The 14,470-nt window shown below is 27.8% G+C and overlaps 4 protein-coding genes across 4 annotated transcripts in view; 2 read left to right on the plus strand and 2 right to left on the minus strand.

The window, feature by feature from the left end:
- The first annotated feature begins 269 nt into the window (after positions 1-269).
- Denr (density-regulated protein) lies at positions 270-2,324 on the plus strand. Its single transcript, XM_074243286.1, has 5 exons — positions 270-371; positions 482-621; positions 1,587-1,851; positions 1,974-2,113; positions 2,195-2,324. Exons 2-5 carry the CDS (start codon positions 520-522, stop codon positions 2,237-2,239), a joined length of 552 nt encoding a protein of 183 aa, XP_074099387.1. The 5' UTR covers positions 270-371; positions 482-519; the 3' UTR covers positions 2,240-2,324.
- Positions 2,141-4,173, minus strand: Crcp (CGRP receptor component). Its single transcript, XM_074243515.1, has 4 exons — positions 4,033-4,173; positions 3,348-3,478; positions 2,494-2,761; positions 2,141-2,432 (listed from the first exon to the last, which is right to left on the minus strand). The coding sequence occupies exons 2-4, from the start codon at positions 3,353-3,355 to the stop codon at positions 2,325-2,327; spliced, it is 384 nt and encodes a 127-aa protein (XP_074099616.1). The 5' UTR covers positions 3,356-3,478; positions 4,033-4,173; the 3' UTR covers positions 2,141-2,324.
- Positions 4,174-5,055: 882 nt separating this feature from the next.
- Positions 5,056-6,890, plus strand: LOC141524889 (neuferricin). The gene is made up of 4 exons (XM_074239078.1): positions 5,056-5,386; positions 5,793-5,933; positions 6,002-6,188; positions 6,261-6,890. Exons 1-4 carry the CDS (start codon positions 5,101-5,103, stop codon positions 6,442-6,444), a joined length of 798 nt encoding a protein of 265 aa, XP_074095179.1. The 5' UTR covers positions 5,056-5,100; the 3' UTR covers positions 6,445-6,890.
- A 6,701-nt stretch (positions 6,891-13,591) lies between these two features.
- Positions 13,592-14,470, minus strand: part of LOC141526590 (uncharacterized) — an 88,377-nt gene continuing 87,498 nt past the window's right edge. Inside the window, exon 5 of the mRNA XM_074241802.1 lies at positions 13,592-14,366. Coding sequence (XP_074097903.1) covers positions 13,887-14,366 — 480 coding nt within the window. The 3' untranslated portion in view covers positions 13,592-13,886. The remainder of the gene's footprint in view (positions 14,367-14,470) is intronic.

The raw sequence follows: 14,470 nt of genomic DNA on the forward strand, positions 1-14,470 counted from the left end.
TTTTTATATTTATCTATCTCTTTATCCGTGAGATATATTTATACCTTGTATATTATGTATATAGGAGTATTATTTATCTCTGTTTCCAGTGAACCGCTGCTGTAACAGTCACTCCCTGACCAATCATCGTCTTCTCTCTTTTTTTACTTGTCATCCTGAGCGCTGAATCTGAATGAGACAGAAAAATTATCGCCGCGCAAACTAATACCGCTGACGCCCTCTGGTGAGTTTTATTCGAACTATTATTAAATTTGTAAAAATGTATATACTCGCTGTATATCACATAACCTCGTAACAATCGCTAATTCGTCGCCGTAGAAAAAAAGCAAACAATTGTCCATTTTACATCGATTTATTTATTTAGCTTTATTGTAATTGTATTTTTTTTTTTTTTTTTTTTTTTTTTTTAAATTGATACTAACAAAAAAGACTGCTTGTATTTTTACGTACATTAATTTTTTAAATTTATATCTTTGTACAGATTTGTTTTTCTTTTTAAAATTGTGATTTATTGTTGCGATGGCTGAGCTAGAGCAACCCGAATTTCAGCTTGGACCGGATCCCAATGTCACGTATCCAATTCAAGTTCAATATTGTGGAAACTGCTCTCTTCCTCTTGAAGTAAATATTTAATTATTTATCTTAATTAATAAAATTGTTTTAGTTGGAAAATTTAATGAAAATTTAATGTGACGTTAAAGTTAGTTGTCATCTGACCGATTTTAAATTTTTTTTTAACAATTAAATTTATTATAAAAAATTATTTAAAAAAAATTGCATTTTTTTTTTTTTTATCCTATAATTTAGTTGTTGAGAAAAATTCTAAAAATTATCAAATTAATTTTCATAAATTATAACACTGAAGTTGACAGACATTAAAAATTTTTTTGGAATTTTTTAGCAATTAAATTATTGAAAAAAAAAAAAAATTAATTAAAAAGTTTCACATGTGAAAATTAATAACAATTACAAGTGAAGATTTTTAGAAACATTTTTTTATTGTAATTGATTTGTTATTAAAATTTTTTAAATTGACAGCTGACGGCTAAATTCAGTATTATAATTTTATGATACTAAAATTAGCGGACGATTAATAATTTTTGATTTTTTTTTCTTTTCTTGATTAAAATCAAGCTAAAAAAATATTTATAAAAAATTGCACAAATAATTTTTAAAATTTTCTACAGGTGAAATTTTTTTTTTTTTAATTAATTTTTAAAATTAAAAAATTTTTTGTTAAAATTAAAATCTTTAAAATTAATAAAAAAATTTATTTTTTCAAATTATAATGAGATTAAATCGACTGTTAGTCGATAGTGGAATAATTAAAAAAAAAAAAAAATGTTAATTTCACGATTTTATCTAAAAAAATCTAAATGACCGTGATACTGAACAATTACAAAAAATTCTAAGAAACAGAAATAATTTTTCAACGAAACAAAGTTTATGAAACCTCGATCATTATCCAACGGTTATATAATCAACAACATTTTACCATTTTTAATTACATTTTATTAGATAAACCATTAATTATACTAACAGAAAATCTCATAAATTTTTCATTAATAGCAACAATTATATTGCAGTACTGTGAATATTATCCAGAGTACGACAAATGTAAGCAATGGCTGGAAAGAAATCTTCCAAAAGAATTCGAGAAGATGAAGCTGATGGAAGACGGAAACGCTGAGTCTGGTGCTGGTGATGATGAGAAGAAAAGACAGAAACGAGGTGGCAAGGGGATGCTAAAAACCAAGAAGAAAGAGGATATTCCTAAGCTTATTACTGTCTCTAGAGCCCCTAGGGGTAAAAAGAAATCAGTAACAGTAGTAACTGGCCTCAGTACTTTCGGTAATTATTATTATTATTATTATTATTATTATTATTATTATTATTTTCTTCCCAAAAATTGTTACTTTGCAGTTCTTAATCGACGTCGATTTAAATGTATTTTTATAATATTATTTCTTTAGATATTGATCTGAAGGTCGCAGCCAAGTTCTTCGGAAGTAAATTCGCTTGTGGCTCTAGTGTCACTGGAGACGACGAAATAGTTATTCAAGGAGATGTTAAAGACGACTTGTTTGACGTAATTCCGGAAAAATGGCCACAGGTATCTTTTCTTCTTCAAATAATTAAATTATTTTTAATCAAGTTTTTTTTTTTTATTCTGTATAAATATATTCGATTACAGATTGACGAAGACTCAATCGACGACTTGGGAGATCAGAAAAGATGATAAGTTTATAAAATTTCATACAATCGCACAATATTTATCACACCTCAAATATTAACAATAAAGAAAATGTAAATAAAATAAATAATTAACTTGTATTCTTCGCGCTTCCGTCACCTAAATGGATTTGAACCAATTCCAGTAGACTATCAATTTCAGCTTCACTCAAACGGCCGTCGTCGCTGGCCTCAACGATCTGAGAAATTATATCAGAATTATTTAAAAGTTTATTTATTTTTTAAATCAAACTTTCTTACCAGTTGCATTTCTAACGGAGTACTTGGGCTTAAATTCAACAAAGCCAACTTCTCACATTTGGTTAACTTGAATGGTTGAACTGCCTTCATAAAGTTTCTTATTTTTTCAGGAGTTTGAGTACTGCAGGAAGTTCCATTTAAATATTTTATTGTGGAAAAAAATACTGTAGCTTGCGGTTGATGATTTTTGTTCTTTTTATTGGCTTGTCTTTCGTTTAATAGCGCCAGTACTTCGTAATTACTCAAATGTGCCACGTTTTCTTCAACTCTATAACCATTCAATGTCATATAGCTTGGGGAATTTTTAAATAAATTTTAAAAAATAATACTGTTATGAGAGAATCAACGACAAATAATTTTATGGACAAATGTCAGGGAAAAAATTTATAAAATTAACAAAGTATTAAAAACTCCTTCAAAAATTTGAAATAAATTAATGAAATTTATTTAGCAGATATTTAATAATTTTAAGAATTTTTTATGAAAATTAAGTTAACTGACATCTAAAAATTTTTTTTTTTTTTAACTGAAAAAGTGATTATAAAAAATTTTTCAATTGTAAAAAAACTTGAAAAACAATGCATGAAATTTTTTTAAAATATTTTTTAGTTCTAATTTAATAATTATAAAATAAAATCAAAAGTTAACTTTAGTATTATAATTTTTTTAACAAACAAATTGTAGCAAGAAAATTTTATTTAAAAATTTCATCGTTAAAAGCGCAGAAAAATTATAAATGACATTTTTATAAATAATTTTCTATGCCTAGTTCATTTTTCAAGAAAAATCAAAAAATTGTCATGTCTGCTAACTTTAGCCTCATCAATTAAATCAAAAATAAATTCTTTACTTACACTTCCATAATAATTCTTATAAGTAATAGTTTTTTTTTTTTTTTTTTATTATTCCGTCAGTTTACTTCCGAATGATAACCTGTATACACTATTACTCTACTGATTTTTGGTGAATTAATAAGAAACTGAACCTTTAAATTAAAATTAAAATATTAAAATATTAAAATGACTTGAGATAAACAACAAACCACATGGAGTTATTGACCATCAATGGTCTTTATAGTTTAGTCTCAAAATTATAAGTATAGATAATATTGAAGTTAGCCGTCAGGTGTTAATTAAAAAAAAATTTTTAACACATCAATTACAATGTGTAAAAAAATGCTTTTTAAAATTACAACATTAAATTTAGCAGTCACTAAAGAATTTTTAAATTTTATTTAAAAAAAAAATTATTTTTAAAAAATTGCATTTTTAATTTATTAAAATTTTTACAAGTCCATTTTTTTTGCCATAATTTATTTGTTAAAAAAAAATTAAAACAATTGTAAAGTGACAGCTAAATTTAATGTCATATTACAACATAAGAATTTTTTAATTTTCTTTAACAAATAAATCTTTTCTGAAAAACTATTTTTAAAAAATTGCATTTATTATTTTTCTAAATTTTTAAATGTCAATTTTTTTTTCTTATTTATATTTGTCATAATTTATTTGTTAAAAAATTCTAAAAATTAATAAGTACCTGTTAAATTAAATTTGTCATAAAAATTTTCACTTGTAATTTTTATTAATTTTCACATGTGGTAGTTTTTAATAAAATTTTTTTTTATCACAATTTAATTTCTATGAAATTCAAAAAGAATTTTTAATATTTGTCCAATTTCAGTGTCATGAATATAGTCACAAAACATTCCACTAGTTTTTTTTTTTTTTTTTTTTTTTTTTTTTGACCAAAAGATGTCGCCACCAGGATAATAGTTGTAGCATGTTTTGAAGGGGTTATTCTACTTATAATTATTAATGACGTGAACACAATTTAAATATTATTACTATGTTTATTCAAATACTTAGAAAAGGTTACACAGATACTCATGTATATATAATGTCTTGCACATAAAAAGAAAAGTATTATTATTTTACGACATAGCTGTGGTAGCTGAGATTTGCTTTTGTTTTTTCCTCTGGCCAGTAGTGGGCGCTTCGAGCGCTTTCTTTGAACTTCCTGCCTGTAGAGGCGTGACTGAGGATTCAGTGCCGCCACATAGTAAATTTGAAATAAAATTTAATCCAACTGAAAAATTAAAAAATAATAATAAATAATAAGATGTCAAATCATTTTTTATCAATTAAAAAATAATAAAGGTCACTTGACATTTGAAATTTTTCCCAATAAATGAAATCACAGGCGAATTTATCATGACCTCAAAAACGTGACAAAAGAATTGGAGTAGAGGTACCCTCTACCCTCTATACCAAAAATTAATTATTTTCGTCGGCTGTGTGCCAACTTCAACAAGGGTCATCCAAATAATAATAATAATAATTTATTTTATTTTATCTTGTACAGTTGGTTAACCTTACAGCCACGTGTTTATTGTTACTTTCTTCAATCGACAATTACAGTAGCTATTTACTCTCTGTACTGTCAACAACTATAAGTGCTCTATGTGCTAAATTATTTATATTACATTTTGTTTTTAATTTTTGGATATTTAGAGTAAGTAAAATAATTAAAAGTTATTATCGTTAATTAAAAAGAAAGTAGTAATTGATTGTTTTTTTAGGGGAAAAAAAAAAAAAAAAAAAAAAAATGGCTCACAAAGTAAAAATGTGGATCCCTGTGATCCTTGCAATTGGATGGTCACTTTATTTAAACGATTGGACTCGATCAATCACCGGTAAATTAATATACGGTGATTACATTGGAGCATACAAATTGTATATGGGTGATACTGATAAATTATTTAGTAAAAATGAATTAGAGAAATTTAATTCCCCGGAGAGTGGTTTATACTTGTCGATTTTGGGACAAGTGTTTGACGTTTCCAAAGGAGAACAATATTACGGCAAAGGAAATACTTATCATGCGTTCGTAGGTAATACTTAATTTATTTTTTTCAATTAAAAATTTCTTTTATTTTTACTATAATGAATAATTCATTAGAAATTAATAAAATGAGTGATAGTCGAGCTTTCATATTTTCTGTGACCTAAATAATTATCCGTTATACATTAACAATAAAAATGAGTTTAAATAGCAAGCAATAAAATGTAAACGTTTAAGTTAGCTGTAAGTGTTTTTTTTTTTTTTTTTTTTTATTATTTATTTATTTAAAATTGCTGATACTGAAAAAATTACCGGTTATAATCAGGTTAATTGTTTAGTTTGTTTTTACATTTTATCACAAAAACAATTCAAGTTGATTATATAATTCTAGAATTTATAATTACAAGGTTTTACAAAAGAATATTTAATTTTTTTTTTTTTATTTTATTTATAAGGACGTGATGCATCGTTAGCCTTTATAACTGGAGACTTTAATGATAAAGGATTGACTGATGACCTGTCAAGTTTGACAAACAAGCAAGCTAAGTTATTAAATAATTGGTTAAAGTCTTACCATGAGAAATATTTATTTAAAGGTATACTATTAATTTTTATTACAATTAATTTTTTATAATTTATAATTAATAAATAAAACATTTAATAGGTAAATTGGTCGGTAGATTTTACGATCAATACGGGACGGAAACACCAGAGTACCGTAAATTCTTGGCGAAGGTTTTAGAAGCCGAAGTTGAGACATCAGAAAAAGATAAGGTCAATAAAATATTTCCTCCTTGTAATGTCGAGTGGAATCCCGAAGAAGGAACCAAGTTTTGGTGTACCAATCAAAGGTATTTATAATTTTTATTACCTAATAAATTAAAAATTATTCATCTATTCATCTAATGTAATTTGTATTTTAGTGGAGGAATACCAAGAGAATGGGTAGGAGTACCAAGGCAGTATTACGAGAATCCATCTTCCCCACAGAATAGTAGGTGTGCTTGTGTCGATTTAAAAGGCCAAGATTATCTGAACAATAAACCCAACTTCCGAGAGTACAAAGACTGTGCTAAAGACGCTCTTGTGTGTTATGTTAAAAATTAACTTTTATTTATTTATTTATGATAATTCAACTCCTAAATTTTTAATTTAACGGACTTACGGTGATGGTTGAATTTAACTTTAATTTTTTTTTTTCCCATTTATAATTTTCTACGAGAATAAATAATAATTTATAAATATTCGTTTCACACTCTCTTTTGTCAATCTCAGAGTGCAGTTGATGGTAAAGAAGATTGTTACGTTTTCAGATGTGAATAGCAGCGAACATTATTATTTATACTGATAGTTATGTAGAATTTATAAAATTATAAATATATTAGAGCGGAGCAGACCGGAGTTTTGAAATCTCCAAAATATGTGATAAAGTTAGCCAGTTAACCGGAGACAATTTAAAAAAAAATTTATTAAATCTCATTTCCGAAGACATTATAAATTAATAAAGTTTATGAAAAGTCTATTTGAATGAAATAAAAAACAATCCAACATGAGGACGAAGGGAAAAAAAGTTTAGCGATTAAACTTTTTTTTTTTTTTTTTTTTTTTTTTTTTTTTTTATAATCTCGGAACAATCTTATATCTTATTCTGTACTATAAATTTAAAAAGTAAATTTTCTTTCTGGGTTTTTCGTTCATCTCAAACGAGATATACCGACAATGGTGAAACCACAGTGATGCAAATTGCGTCCAGACGGACTCTCGGCTCGGCTCGGCTCGGCTCGGCTCGGCTCGGCTCGGCTCGGCTGCTACTACTACTGCTACTGTGTCCTGTGTCAGGGGCTGCACTTGTATTAAGTAAAATATATATACAGAGCTCTGTGGTGTACCATCAACGTCTTGTCCTTGGTTTATTGAATAAAGTTAGCCACGTCGGATTGAATTTCATTTGCTATTTCTGTCCAAAAAGTTTATCGTATTTCGTCAACATTTTCGACAGCCAGTGTTTTCATTAAAACCCTCTTTGGATTTATTATTTTTTATTCTAAAATATTGAGGAGGGTACTCGGTCCAATTAAATCAATAAGGAAACATTATTATCATTTAATTCAATTAATCTCTTTGTATTGTAATAGCCTGATTAAAACCTTTAGTATTTAAAGCATTTTAAGAGAATTTAAATTAAAACTGGGCTTTCATCACTTTCATCTAATTAATTTAAATTCTATTAATGATTAAAATAATTAATTTTTTAATTGTGAATTCTAGCAGCGTGTTAAAATATAATAAACCTGATTATTGAGAAACAAACCACCGAAATAATTAATCGATTGTTTAAAAAAAAATAAATTTATTAAATCAATGGTTTGTAATGGGTTAATAATACATATAGATAAGATTGTATATATGATAGATGTTTATATTAGATATAAAATATATAATATATATAGAAGAGGAGCGGATGTATCGAGTTTGATGAAAAACGAGGTGCCGCGTAATAGACGGCATTCGAGGAGTAGTGAAACGTTGAGCAATATGTGCTTGAGCGTGAAGCACGTCTAGTCTGTGGAATTACGTCGAGTTTAGAGTGTTTTGAAAGAAAAGCGTCAAGTATCCAGTATTGAGTAAACGGATGAAAAACCTTTGGTAAAATATAAAAATATAAATTTTTCAATTAACCTATATATTTTATATTTTAAAATCCAGATTGATAATTAATTTTTTTTTGTTTACATTTATATAGGAATGAGTTGTCAGTGTGAGAAAAGTATTTTCCTCTCTATTTCTCCGGTAATCCAAATGCCAAACCAAAAAACTGAATTATTTATCAAATAGTTAATTTGCATATATATTAGCAAGTCAGTGGTGGATCCTGGTGGATAGTTATCTCTTCTCTCTTCTCTGATGCCCGTTGAGAATGGTTCAAGAACGTCAACTTGACGTTTAAATATGCACTGACGACCACAATCAGGTTTTGCTCAACAAGAAATAGATACCTCTGTGTGCTTTTTAAATCTCTTTATTTATTCGAATCAAATAATGTTTAAAAAAAAAAATAAATAAAAACTTGATTTTTTAAAGAAATAATTGAATTAAAGTAAAAATGGTTTATAAATGTAGTTAAGTAATAAAGAAATTTTTTAGTGAGGCTGTATAAAGCTATTTTAGTTGTTGGTTGTGTATAAAATTTATAAAATTTATAAAATTTATAAAATTTATAAAATTTATAAAATTTATAAAATTTATAAAATTTATAAAATGGAGATAACGGCGTAATAATAGGAGACGTCTCTTTGCAGGATATTAAACTTGCGTTGCCATCTAACCGCGAGAAACTTGAATTCAGACGCTCGAGGCTCTGGGGGAAACGCCCGGTCCCGACAAAGAACAGAGAAGAACAGAGAAGAAGAGAGAAGATGAGAGAAAACGGCTCAACCCCCTGGAGTAGCTTACGGGGGCTACCAGGATCAACTCGGCTAGAATATGCGACTGTGAATTTACAGTGCAGGCTTTAAATTAAATGTTTTTTGCTATTATTATAAGCTGACAACAAATTTCTAATGTATACTTAATTACCGTAGAGTTGTAGAGTCGTACTAAAGTCGTCAAGTAAGAAAATGCCAACAAACACCATCAAGAGCTGGGTTGAGAGCATCACCATCAACACCCTAATTTAAGTGCTGGTGTAACTTTCATTATGATCGCGGTACCGAGTTAATGGCCAGAATCACGGAGGTTGTTGTTGATGCTCCTGATATAAGAGCAAACCAACCCTATCCTCCCTTCCCCTTCTACTTTTAGTTATACTCCTGATGCTGCTAGCTGCTAGCTGCTAACTGGTTGGTTAATGCCGTGCGTGCCGTATATAATTTAATAAACTTACAACTTGCTCCTCCTTATGCTAATGCATATGCCTTGTACTATTTTTCATTCCTTTTACCCTCTTTATTATTATTATTATTATTATTATTATTATTATTAGCTAATCATTCATTAATAAACCAACATTAAATGGGTAAAATAAAAATAATTTAAATAAATTTACTTTTTAATTAGCATTAAAAAGATCTGAATAGTTTCCAATTGTAAATGAAGAAAGAACAAAAAAGAAAAAAGGGGAAGATGGAAATGTAGGACAGAGTAAATCACGACAGCCCATTAAATGAGTGACAAATAAGTCAGCAACAATGTCACAGGCGCAATTCATCTTGACTCATCATCTTTCCATGTGTTATATAAGGGTGATGCTGTTGTTAGAGAAACTCTATTGTATGGTTACTGTATGTTAGTAACGTGACATGTGATAATAGAGGAATTCGTGAACATTGCCGCCGATGACTGTGCTAAAGATCTATTCGCGAGACAACATTAATTTTACCGGTACTAACGAGTGTATGAACCATCTATATAAGTATACAGATTTACCACAGAAAGCACATGTCTGAAGCTAAAGGATGAGATGAGGTTAGTAGAACGAGCTTACACACGTCTGCTCAAGCTATAACATAGAGTGATGTCTGGATATGGTAACTCGGCATTAATTACTCTCGACGTATCGCTCTATCTAACTCTATCTACCTCTATCTATGGGAAATTCCATCCACCGAGTCTACTGATAATACTCACCACCCTGGTGCTTCTGTTGTTTTCCTCTTGTAGAATTACCATCACCTACACTTTCTCTTCTTCTGATGATGATGATAATAGTGATAGTTTGATCTCGGCTGGCCAATCCTGCCCAAAGGCTACATAAAATCCTACACCTCTATCAACCCATCCAAGAGTCTCTCTCTCTCTCTCTCCTTTTTCATAATATATTTAATAAAAACAATAAATTTAGATATTTTTATATAGATTTATTGATTATTTATCGATAAAGTTATTTATGTACAAAATAATGCTGAGAATTCTATAATTATTACATCGGTATTAATAATAATATACTTATAAGTAAAACCTAACATTACATTTATAAATAAATTATTTTACTTTTTTTTTTTTTTTTTTTATAATTTATAATTTATAATGATAAGTAACGAAATTATCGAACAATGAGAATTTATTTACACAATTCTTTTTGTTCTGATAAAACAAAATCACTAGCATTTTTTAAATAATTTATTATTACATATTATAATACCAAAACTCTTATCGATAAAAGGACTTTTGATATTTATTATTATTATTATTATTATTATTATTATTATTAATTATTATTATTATTATTGTTATGTAGTACATTTAATATTTACATTTCCACGTATTCTAAAACAATATTTTGTGGTTAAAAATAAATAATTAAATTTATAAAGTAGGATTATGTGGCACGACAGCCAATGCTGAACTTTTAATAATAATTTAAATTTTAGTTTTACAGTATAGAGGTGTGTATAAAGTCTGTTAAATACAGTAAAGTTAATTTAGTTAACATGGTAATTTTAAAATGGCATTATATATTAATTATTTTTTTTATTCGTTTTTAGGATATTTAATTGTTCATTAAAGAACAAATACGAAAAATATTTACAGGGGAATCCCTCCAAGCATTTTTACTTATATATAAAAAAAAAAAAAAAAAAAAAAAAAAAAAAAAAAAAAATTATTTATAGTAATTAAAAGTGGGTAAAAGCGACTTTTTAATTTTTTATTTTTTAATTTTTATAAGCAGGGTGGTATTTAGATAGATAAATAAATAATAATTATTTTATTAAATTTGTTTCTCGGTAAAAGTACGATTGCCAAGGAAAATAATTCTCGGGATTTACAGTCTAAATTATTGCTGCATTAAAGGCGACAGGTCCTTGGCAATCTACCAGGCACTGATTTTTAATAAAATTCCAGCTATCGATAATTAAACTCGACAAATATTTTATCGTTTTCTTTTTCAATATTTAATTTAAACCTTAAATATACAACAATATAGAAACAAATTGTTAGAAAATTTTAGCCTTTACCTTGAGGGAATCACAAGACCATTAAATTTTATACATTACGAATATTATCGAAGAATAAAAGATTAAATTGCTTAAAATTTGATTTTATTTTAAAAACTTTGATACTCGTTCGTTTTAAAAGTTTCAGTATTGCTTTCTCATTAAGGCTTCCAACGATCTCTCCTTAAATATCCTTTTGAGTTTTATTCATTTAAAAGGTTGTTTAACAAAAACACCTAAAAACACCCTCAAAGTTCAAAATAATATATTTTATTTAAAGAGCAAATTTTTTTTTCTTTTTTTTCTTTTTTTCTTTATGTTTTTGGAGCTAACATTCGTAATTTTGCCGTACAGTTATTATTATTTTATTTTATTTTATTTTATTTTTTTTTTTTTTTTTACAAGAATATAAGTTTAAGACTATATTTCGGATACGAAAAAATTTTTATCAATAAACTTTAGGATTAGGTACGTGGAAGATAATACGAATGTGCATAAAAGATTATGTATTATTATTATTATTATTATTATTATTATTATTATTATTATTATTATTATTGGATTATTATTTATTTTTTATTATTGGGTACTTTTAAAAAAAAAAAAATAATTATTTGAATGTTTATTTAACCAATATTTTTTGAATGAGCTCTTGTCGATTTTGACTAGCATTAAAATCCATTTTATTTTTATTTAATATTAAAATGGATGAATTTGTAACAATAAATCGATAAGTATTTAATCAACTTAAAAATAGTTAATAATAGTCTGACGACAGCAGTACCAGAGATTACGCACCGAGTATAATTAAAGCAATTATAATAATAAAGGATATTAATTTTAAAAAAATATTTAAATGGTGAAAAGGGACAACAGAATAAATAAATGGATTATTCTGATTGAAGGAGCTGGAAATAGCTGGCGTAAGTTGCATTCCATTGGATGGGAAATCGAGCAACTCGATTGCTGGATCGCGGTCTAAAGACTCTGCTGCGAGTAAAGACAAGTACTGAATTTGCTGCTGCTGCTGCTGCTGCTGCTACTGCTTTAAGTTAACAAAGAGCAGCAACATTTGATATAACGATAAAACGATAAAACGATAGAAACAAGAGAAAAGAAAAGAGTTTTAATAGCAGCCGAGGGAAAATATAGTAAGAGAGAGATTCGAGATCTAACTTTGCTCTCTACTCAACATCCACTGGTTCAAGGTACAGTCACCTCTTTCCTCTTTCCTCTTTAATCTAAACCAGCAACCAAGATGGCCGTGGAATTCCAACGAGTACACTCACCAAGAGAAGCTATATTCCTCCGGGCAGTGACGGGACAGTAGCTCATGCTATTACATACTTTATACATATAATATTTCAAAGTAATGTACATTCTGATGATACCACATTTGCTTGTTATTCGCTGAGAAAAACTTTATTCTTTCTTTTTTTTTTTTTTTTATTTAAATTTCTCAGTTATTTTAAAAAAATTTATCAGTGCGTAGTCAACTGATATTATTTATTTATTTATTATTATTTTACGCGTGAACACGTCTCTGGTACATATTTATTTTATTTTTCACATCAAGGTCTTTTCTATAATACCTACAAATATCTTTTTCTAAATTTTGACATAGGGTCTTTAATTTTTTTTTTTTTTTCCTTTAATTATATGTACTTAATTATTTAATACGCTCTTTTAACTTGAGAAAATAATCATACATATATATATATATATATATATATATATATATATATATATATATATATATATATATATATATATATATATTTATCTGTTTAAGTAACAAAAACAGATTTAATATTATTTATTTATTTATTATTATTATTATTATTCTCTTATGTTTGTATAATACAAGACCCAGAGGTAAATAAGTCCTTTTTAAAAATTAAATTCGCTCTTTAGACCATCATTTTTGTTACTGTTTTTAAATTAAATAATAACAATAATAATAATAATTTAAATTACTATCTATTCCACTATCGAACCTACTTCTTATAGAAGAATATCTTTCTTCCTTGTTATTCTCAACATTTAACATTCTCATTATCATCCATTAACGTAACATCCGCGAATAATTACACACACTTACATATATATATATATATATATATATATATATATATAATATATAATTACAGAGTGACTCACGACATTCCGGTGACATTTAAAATAAATACCCGAGGAATGTGTGTTGTCTTATTAGACGTATTTCAGTCTTGACTTTATACCCGGATCCCGGATCCCGTGATGAGCTGCCTCGGAAGAATTCACCAGTAGTAGTATCATTAAAAATGAAAAAAAAAAAAAAAAAAAAAAAAAAATATTGAAAAAAAAAAAAAAAAAAAAAACAACCAGCCAGCTAGCCCATTAACTCTTTCTTTTTTTCTCTTTGTTTTAGTTGGTTGGCAATTTGACACACTCTCATTGTTTATCTTGGACTCTCTGAATCCTGAATCCAATTGGTATTGATACTGGGGTATCCTCTTAAAACTCGATTCGGAATAAGGAGGGAAGAAGCTCTGTGCATGGATAACCATCAATATCAGTCTTGATTTTATTTTCGGCAGTTAAATTAAAATCCCTAGACTATAGATAGATATTTATCTATTCTCTGTATCCAGCGTTGCTACTCAACTGATCGTGGATCTCAAGTTCCATTGGCACGTTGTTTCTGTGAGGCGGAAGCGGAGGTAACTCTCGATCACGAATACTTCGTTCCCTTTCTCTGTCTCTATCTCGAGTAGGATTATTACTACTATTACTACTACTACTACTACCACCACCACCACTACTACTACTACTACTACTACTACTACTACTACTGCCATTGTCACGTTGCTCCCGGTAGTAGTAAGAGGAAACCGTCGAGTGACCGTTTATCGGTAAAGTAGGATACGATGATTGAGGACAGGGAGGTGAGTGTTGCTTTTCCCTTTGGGATGATGAATGATGCTCGTCGTTGACAATGCGACAAGAGTCAGCACAAGCCGGAAGAGCTGGGGGATTCCGTCTTAACGAATGACTCATGTGTCGCGTAGATCCATTGCTGGTTATCACAGAGTTGTTGTTATCGATCGGGGCTGAGGTTACTGCTGAGAATATGTTGTTTGTTGAGGCTGCTAAGTTGTTGTTGTTGCTGTTGTTGTTGTTGTTGTTGTTGTTGTTGTTGTTGTTGTTGTTGTTGTTGT

The sequence above is a fragment of the Cotesia typhae genome, unplaced genomic scaffold, assembly GCF_013202065.1.
Source record: "Cotesia typhae breed Kobodo isofemale line unplaced genomic scaffold, CoteBio_Ctyphae contig_10, whole genome shotgun sequence".
Lineage (NCBI taxonomy): Eukaryota > Metazoa > Arthropoda > Insecta > Hymenoptera > Braconidae > Cotesia > Cotesia typhae.

What these genes read in the sequence shown, in the direction of transcription:
- Crcp (XM_074243515.1), bottom strand. An exon ending in CTCCGTTAGAAATGCAACTG is followed by an intron (nt 2,433 to 2,493) that starts GTAAGAAAGTTT and finishes ATAATTTCTCAG; the next exon opens with ATCGTTGAGGCCAGCGACGA.
- Denr (XM_074243286.1), top strand. Translation starts at nt 520, where the DNA reads ATGGCTGAGCTAGAGCAACCCGAATTTCAGCTTGGACCGGATCCCAAT. An exon ending in AACTGGCCTCAGTACTTTCG is followed by an intron (nt 1,852 to 1,973) that starts GTAATTATTATT and finishes TTATTTCTTTAG; the next exon opens with ATATTGATCTGAAGGTCGCA. An exon ending in TTCCGGAAAAATGGCCACAG is followed by an intron (nt 2,114 to 2,194) that starts GTATCTTTTCTT and finishes ATTCGATTACAG; the next exon opens with ATTGACGAAGACTCAATCGA.
- LOC141524889 (XM_074239078.1), top strand. Translation starts at nt 5,101, where the DNA reads ATGGCTCACAAAGTAAAAATGTGGATCCCTGTGATCCTTGCAATTGGA. An exon ending in TGAGAAATATTTATTTAAAG is followed by an intron (nt 5,934 to 6,001) that starts GTATACTATTAA and finishes AACATTTAATAG; the next exon opens with GTAAATTGGTCGGTAGATTT. An exon ending in TTTTGGTGTACCAATCAAAG is followed by an intron (nt 6,189 to 6,260) that starts GTATTTATAATT and finishes TTTGTATTTTAG; the next exon opens with TGGAGGAATACCAAGAGAAT.